The following is a 7925-nucleotide window of genomic DNA, read 5'->3' as shown; positions in this document are numbered from 1 at the left end:
AATATAAAAAAATATTTTATTGAAGTCAAGTTATTGTAGTACACCTGACATAATGCCTAGAACCTAAATAAATCATATAATCAATATCTCCAACAAGGTCCAAAATTAAAACCATTTATTGCATGTGCATTAATAAAGATATTAAATGTTGGCTGTGGCTGATTAGTAGTCCTGACAGCTGGAATGTAAACAGAGAGAAAGGAAACTCTTTTTGACACTCTTAAATCTCCTCCAGCCCCTTTCAGCAGTGATCTGCTGTGCAGACACTGTCCAACTGGATATGGATTAAAAAAGATGTTATAATTAAACAAAATGTCCCTACAAACTAACAAGAGAGGTCCCAACATTTAATATGAATTATTAGAGGGAAACAGGCTTAACCCCAAACACACACTGAACTAAAACTGCTCATCAAACTGAAGTAAAACACAACTGAACACACAGACATTTAACGTTTTTTTTTTTTAGAAAAAATAGTATCACGTTACAGTACGTGGTGTGAGTATTTCCCTCTAGCCTTGTCTCCTGTCAATCAACTGCAGATCAATAAAATTTCATTAGATGCTAACAAGAGCTATCTGCTAACACTTACGTTTGTTAATATACTGTATTAAGAAGTGTATTTAAAAAAAAATCATGAAAATTAAACAGTTGATTGACAATCCCAACACAGAGCAACATCACCTGGCACACCGAGGACCAGCCAATAGCAGATGGTGGTGTCATTTCCTGCTCTCACCAGCAGATTGTCACCTGCTGTGTCCCAATCCCCACAACATACAAATTGGCAGACAGTGCATATTAAACATTAATCGTCATATAATAATAAAATATGCATGACGATGTCAATCAAGACGCACTGCCAACTTCATAAAGAAAAAGCATAATGTTCAATACTTTTCCCTCCTTGACCTCTGTAGACGTTTCACCAACAATCTATTGCAGCTGTGAGTTGTTACTTCATTTCCTTTGTGTATTTATATGTGAGACAAAAGTGTACATCAACAGCACACTCAAGAAGTTTTTTAGTCGATAATATATTTTTTTGAGTAATTTTGTCATATTTGCAGTTTGAACAGGCAAGCTACAACTCAAAACTTGCTTTAAATTATTGTGTAGTCTGGAGCTGTGACACAGCTGCTCTGTATTGAAACGTATATTTAGGGGCAAGTGACAGGAGTTGACTGATAGGTTCATCAGCCTATCGCACTCCCAGCTGAGCTGCATTCAGGCTCCACCTTCTCTTTGCCCATATCACAACTTGCAGCAGGAAGGGACACAGGCAGTGCCAAGTGGAAAAGCCCCAAAGTCCAGACATGTTTTGTTTTTTATAGACACCAGTATCTTTGGTATGACCTCGCCAACTACCATTTCCCCTGGTGAGCTGGCCGACGCCTCCTGCTGGTCAGTTCAACGATTCAACAAAATGTTTTCAGTCTGCTTCCTGTTTGTTTTCTCACTTTAGTTTTTGGTTTCTTGTGCAGGAGAACCAAAGAGATGATTTAAACCTATCACATGTGACATCGGAGTCTACAGTCTCAGCTCCACATCAGGACCAGCACCTGGCTGATCTGGTTTTCCTATCAGCGTTGAATCCTGGAGACCAGGTAGTAAAGCAGGAAGAAGACCAGGACCAGGCCCACGGAGACGTAGCAGAGGATGCGGCGGTTGTCTCTGCCAGATCGGACCATGGTGGAGAAACGCTTCACGCTGCCGGTCAGCAAACCCGTCGCACTCAGGAAGTTTGAGTCCTGACAGGAAAGGAGAAGAGGAAGGAAAATATTGATAGCGAGAACACCCTTCACAAACCCAGAGGAGTTTTGTGAGACTTGTTCGTCTCACAGACTCTGAGAGACACGTCACTACTCATTTCTTAATGCTCAGACTTTCTCTCACTCTTGACACTTTTTTAAATGTCTCTAGTGCTTTTGGAGAAGTGACTCTCGGGTGTACAAAACGCTGCTGCCAGGCTTTTAACTTGTACTAAGAGAAGCGACCACATCACACCAATCCTTGCTGCCCTTCACTGTGGACACTGTGGAGTCCTTCCGTTTCCTGGGCTCCATCATCAGCCAGGACCTCCGGTGGGAGCTGAACATCAGCTCCCTCATCAAGAAAGCCCAACAGAGGATGTACTTCCTGAGGCAGCTGAGGAAGTTTAACCTGCCACAAACAATGCTGGTTCACTTCTACACCGCCATCATTGAGTCCATCCTCACCTCCTCCATCACCGTCTGGTACGCTGCTGCCTCCACCAAGGACAGACGCAGACTGCAGCGTATCATCCGCTCTGCAGAGAGGGTGATCGGCTGCAACCTCCCATCTCTTCAGGACCTGTACTCCTCCAGGACCCTGAGGAGAGCAGGGAAGATCGCTGCCGACCCCTCCCACCCCGGACACCATCTGTTCGACCCCCTCCCCTCTGGCAGGAGGCTGCGGTCCATCAGGACCAAAACCTCCCGCCACAAAAACAGTTTCTTCCCCTCTGCAGTCAACCTGACAAACTCTCACTGACCCCCCCCCGAACACTACCACAAGCTATACGTTATATTAACGTACAGCACCCCTGTCCCCACTGCGTTACATTAACGCACTCACCCCCTACTGGACACTTTATCTGGACACTTTACTTTACTTTATTCTGGTCACTGCACTGTTTGTTATTTATCTTATCTTATTTTTATTTTTATTCTTATTGTTATTTTAGCTTTTATATTCTACTTATTTGTTATCAAAACAATAGCACCTTCAGACCACAGCAAATTCCTTGTAATGTATGTTACTTGGCAATAAACAGTTTCTGATTCTGATTCTGATTCTGATTACCTGTGAGTTTTAGAATTGATTTTAATGCATGTTTTTAAAGCCTTGAATGTTCAGGCTCCCAATGAGCTTGATGGCTGCTTGAGATCTTCTGGTAGGGCCCTACTAATGGTTCCAAAATCTCAACTTGTCACTAAAGGTGACCGGGCCCCTCAGCTGTGGAAACTCAGTGTACTCTTCTTAAAACTCACTTTTATCTGAACTGATGTATTTGTTGTAACTATTTAAATTATTTTATCTTGTTTTATATCTTATGTTTTGGATCTTATTGACTTTTATTATTGTATTTATTATTTAAGCACTTTGTAACTTTGTTTTTTGAAAGGTGCTATATAAATTCAGTTATTATAATTCAACACTTACAGCTCCCATGAGGCTTTAAATGTGTACTGATGGCTCAGAATCATGGCATATGTTGTAGTTGAATGTAAAAAAAAAAATTTAAAAAAAAAGTCAGCCTTTCACAAAGACAGATGGAAGAAATCCTCAGAGAAAATACAAAACCTAGAGGGGGTGGGACTTACTCTGTTCATATGATTTAAATGGACATCCGCCAGCCAATCAGAAACCAGCTCTCTTCGAGGACATGGCATGTAAATTAAAAAAACAAAGGCTAATTATATCTTTCTATATTGCTCCATAGACTGGAAGGACTCACCATGCCGTCCAGGTACTCGTTCTGATCATCAGCCTCTCTGTCGATGTCATATGCAAGCTGTCAGATTCAGAGACAGGACAGAAGATCCAGTTAAAATGGCAGGTCTTACACTTAAGTTTTTATTTTTATTTTTTTAAAGTAATGATTAATGACGTCAAATTAATCTTTACATCATCTCAGAGTTTAGTTACAGACAGAAGGGACAACATAAAAGCAGATTAAAAAAAAAATGCAACAGTGTCAAGTAAATTATTTATATAGCCCAATATCATGAATCACTTCTGACTAAGAACCACACATTTATTAGATGAAGAGAGTAATTATTGGTTGAGACTCACAGATTTCAGTCTGGTGACTTTGGTGGCCAGGTTCTCAGCCAGCCGTTTGTTTTCAGCATCCAGCATGTCATCCACGGAGCCATGACCTGGAAACGCACAAACCCATTGGATTAGGAATGAAACAGTGGTCAAAGTGCTGACTTTGTGTAGCCACTTGTTGTAGACACTATGTCTCTGTGCAAAGTCCTCAGTAGGTTCTGTAGTTAGATTCATACTGTTCATTTACAAATGTGAAATTGATAAATAACATTTCAAACCATCCCTAACCCTGGAACACTTATTGTATTTTAACAGTCCCATAGTTCCTAATAATCTCTTAAAAAGGAACTGATTTGTAACTAGTCCCTTAGGATGGTTCATACAAAGATAATAGGTAATCTGGTAGTAATTATAGGGAAATTGGAAGAATTCATTGGTAGCATATTATGCTGCAGGTCAGCTGAACATGAAAAAATGTAGAATTTGTCTTTGCATGGTAAATGACAGGTAAACATATAATTACAGAAATAGAGAATAACGTTTTAAACAAATAAATGATTTTATTTTATTTTTTTGTATAATTTCCTAGTGAAACATTTGAGAGGAGATTTACTATCTGTCTCAGATCTTAGCCTGGAGACAGGAGTTACTCTAACCAAATATCCACAGAATGTGATGTGAAATAATGTATTAAGTACAGAAAAGGAACCAAGTAAATGGCTGTCATTTTGTTTCATGGCGTCATCAAACTGATAGTCTACGGATTCTCGTTCTCGTGGGCGTGGCCTTTCGGTTCAACGGCCAGGGGTTTCCCGAGCTTTTGGCAGCAGCAGGGCTTCAACAGTCAAATTATTAGCGCCAATTTAATTATCCACTAATCTGCGGTTAAAGGTAAATATAAACATACCCTAAGATAATTTAATTAATATTAATATAATTTAATATAATTTAATTTAATTTAATGGCGCAAGCTAACTAACGCCAACGGCTCTGTCTGTAAACTAACCGCTAAATTAGCTAATGAGCTAACGTTAATCTGCCGTTAATTACTGATGCCGCGTAGAGAAGCTATATGTTATAAAATGTGTATTATCAAACGCGACTAAACTTTAATTACTAAATATTCGTAGATATTAGACTGAAGAACAATATTCCGTGTGAGGGATGGGTTAAATTTCTCCTAAGCTAATGGTAGCAGCAGGACAGAGACAGAGAATCTAACTGACGTTAACGTTCAAAAACGCGGTAAACGGTTTGTCGGCAGTCAAATTGATGACGACTCGGTTTTATATTAATAACTAAGAATTCCAAGTGCAGGAGCTAGTCAACTTTCAACAATGATTCACTAACATTTCCCCGAATACAGAATAAAGTGAGTGACGCAGATATTAATATTAAATTCCGAACTTGTGGTGTCAAATGCGGATTCTCAAGTAACTAGCCACCGAGCTGCGTTGACTAACATTAGTTAGCTATATAAGTCGTTACTGTTGCGGCACTCCCTACCGACAGTTCCACCGTTTCTTACTGTCATGGGCTACTGGTGACTGTTAAATGATAAGTTACCACTTTTCGCCGGCGTTACCGTATAAAACTGGTAGCTTATGCAGTTGGTGTGTCACCAACTGCCCCTCCGAATAGGGTTTCCCTCCCGTTAAAATTATGTTTCCGAGCACATATTAAGCATCGGATCACTAACTTGCGGCGAAAATACGTTAATGTTAGAATTGTGTGGACAGAGTAAACAGTTCATAGTATAATCAATACCGCTAACCTATAACGTTAAGTACTAAACAGCTAAACTCCTGAGCTAATTAGCCTGCTAGCTAAACTCCAGGCTTGTGGCTAAGTGAACGAGCTACATGTCCAGACACTAAACACATTGCCGATCTGATCTGTCGTCTAGGTTATACATTCCATTACAACGGCTGTAACATTATCTCTGTACTGCTGGAGACAGTTAACGGTTGAACATTTAGAAGTGAGTACGTGTCAAAAACAATACCTCTATTCCAGTCCGCCATGTTGATGAATGACGTCACGATCAGCTGTCTACAGGTTTGATAGATACACGTGACCACCCCATAGGGGAAGTCGCCACAACTACTCGCGGTAAAATACTGGAGATAATCCGTGGCTGGAGCGTGAGCTGTGTGTTGACTATGTGTGACCACTGGGTGGCAACACACATACACAGACTGTACAGACTGGTGAGCTGATCCCAGGTCAACTTGCCCAGTGCTGACTGAACCAGTTTACGTAGAATGCATTTATCAAGCAAGTTTATGTCACAGAGATCAATTTTTTATGCGATTAATGTATTTATTTGAACTGTAATAATATCTGTCATGATCACCTTCAGATCTGAGGTTTAACAAGTAGTTTGTAACAGATTACAAATATATATCAGAAATTAGTTTCAATCATGGTTGTATGGCAGCATGAATCCAGAGCTCTGATAGGCTGGTGAATTTGTGGGTAGCATGGCCAATCCCTGACTGATCTGTCCAATGAGTCCTTGAACTACTGCAGTGGTAGTCCTATGAAGAGTGTGGGGTCAAAGGTCATGCTAGCTCAGTGTTAAAACACTATCATGCAAATGTGAAACAGTGATATCACCCTCTGTGTGTGTGTGTGTGTGTGTTCAGTTAATCCTCCTGTGTCTCTATGTGCTGTAATCCACCTGTGTGTGTGTTACATACTGTATGTGTGTGTGCCACTTGACGTCAGCCTGCATCACTGCTGCTCAGAGGGTTGGGGGAAGGGAAGTGTGTGTGTGTGTGTGTGTGTGTGTGTATGTGTGTAAGAAAATGAAACAACAGTACTGAATAACAACTAATGCAGTCAGAGCAGAGAGACAGTTAGCGGGTTGTTAGGCTGTTTCTTGGTGGTTGCTAGGATATGCTTGCTGATTGCTAGGGTTTTTCTTGGTGGTTGCTAGGGGTTTTCTTAGTGGTTGCTAAGGGATGCTGACTGGTTGTTAGGGTGTTTTCTGGTGGTTGCTTCCTTAGTTGTACACTCTGACCCCCTTGTCTTTAGTTTTACATCTTCTCCTCAAGTCTGTTTAGACCTGTTGAGTTCTTCTCAGCAGGAGGAGCAGCAGCAGGTTTACACCTGGTGTGCATAGACTCAGTCTATCACTCTGTGTAGACCTGGTGTGGGCTGGCCTGGCCTGTGTAGACCTGATGTGTCCCTCTCAGCAGGAGGAGCTGCAGCAGCAGTCTCTCTGGTGCTCACTGAAGCCACAGATTGTCTAATTAGATTAAGCAAGGCTTTCCTCAGATAATCATTTAGCCAGCTCCTGTTTTTCCTCCGATGGAGCGCTGCTTGTGACTGTGAGCTTGCTGAAGGTCAAACTAAATTTCTAAACAACGGACTGGTTTTGGGAGTAAATTGTGGTCTTGGAGCAGGTCTGCAGACTGCCGGCTGAGGAGCTGGGGCCAGGTTATGGGCTGTTTCTGGAGCTGTGAGTGTGACGCTGCTCAGAGTAATCAGACTGCCACTAATACCTGCTACTGCTAACAGGAGGCGATGGGGGAAGTTTCTGTAAGTAAAGCCTTTCTTCTCTTCAGTGCTGTAGTATTGAAGTGACAAAAATGTTTTATCAGAAATTACTGGCTTTAAATAGTGTTTTTTTTCCAAGAAGCCTGAATATGTTTCCTTGGTGTGATGGGCTGGTTGCTGAGTTTATTCAACTCTTTCACACAGCTATAGTTTGTGTAGTTCTATGTAATGCTGTGACGATTAGTTCATTTGTAACTGATCAACAGAGAATTTCTCCAACAAAAATCTCAATCATCCTGTTGCAGCTTCTCTAATGTGAAGATTTACAGCCCCTCTGTGTTTCCTGTTGTAAACTAAATCTCTTCGTGTTTTTGGACTGTTGGTTGGAATCACTAACGGAGCTCTAGTTTTGTACAGCGAGCAGCAAAGCTTTATCCACCAATTTGACCATCATAACTTCTGTTCAGCCTGTTCACCTCTCAGTAGCTCTTTTCTTTCTCTCCTTCAGCCTTAAACAGGCTGCTTCTCTCTTGCTCAGATTAAGCCTCGGCTGACTGATTGACACAGATTACAGTTGAAGGCACAGAGGTCACAACCTGTGAAGAACAAATCTCTTCAAAGTG

At 41.2% G+C, this 7925-nt stretch overlaps 1 protein-coding gene across 1 annotated transcript; it reads right to left on the bottom strand.

The window, feature by feature from the left end:
* bet1l (Bet1 golgi vesicular membrane trafficking protein-like) lies at positions 1-5822 on the bottom strand. Its single transcript, XM_070907705.1, has 4 exons — positions 5804-5822; positions 3820-3905; positions 3482-3538; positions 1-1751 (listed from the first exon to the last, which is right to left on the bottom strand). The coding sequence occupies exons 1-4, from the start codon at positions 5820-5822 to the stop codon at positions 1584-1586; spliced, it is 330 nt and encodes a 109-aa protein (XP_070763806.1). The 3' UTR covers positions 1-1583.
* Between the last annotated feature and the right edge of the window lie 2103 nt (positions 5823-7925).

This window comes from Enoplosus armatus, chromosome 6 (assembly GCF_043641665.1).
Source record: "Enoplosus armatus isolate fEnoArm2 chromosome 6, fEnoArm2.hap1, whole genome shotgun sequence".
In the NCBI taxonomy this organism is placed as follows: domain Eukaryota; kingdom Metazoa; phylum Chordata; class Actinopteri; order Centrarchiformes; family Enoplosidae; genus Enoplosus; species Enoplosus armatus.
Note: the sequence above shows the minus strand (reverse complement) of the source record. Positions and strands in the feature narration are given on the sequence as shown.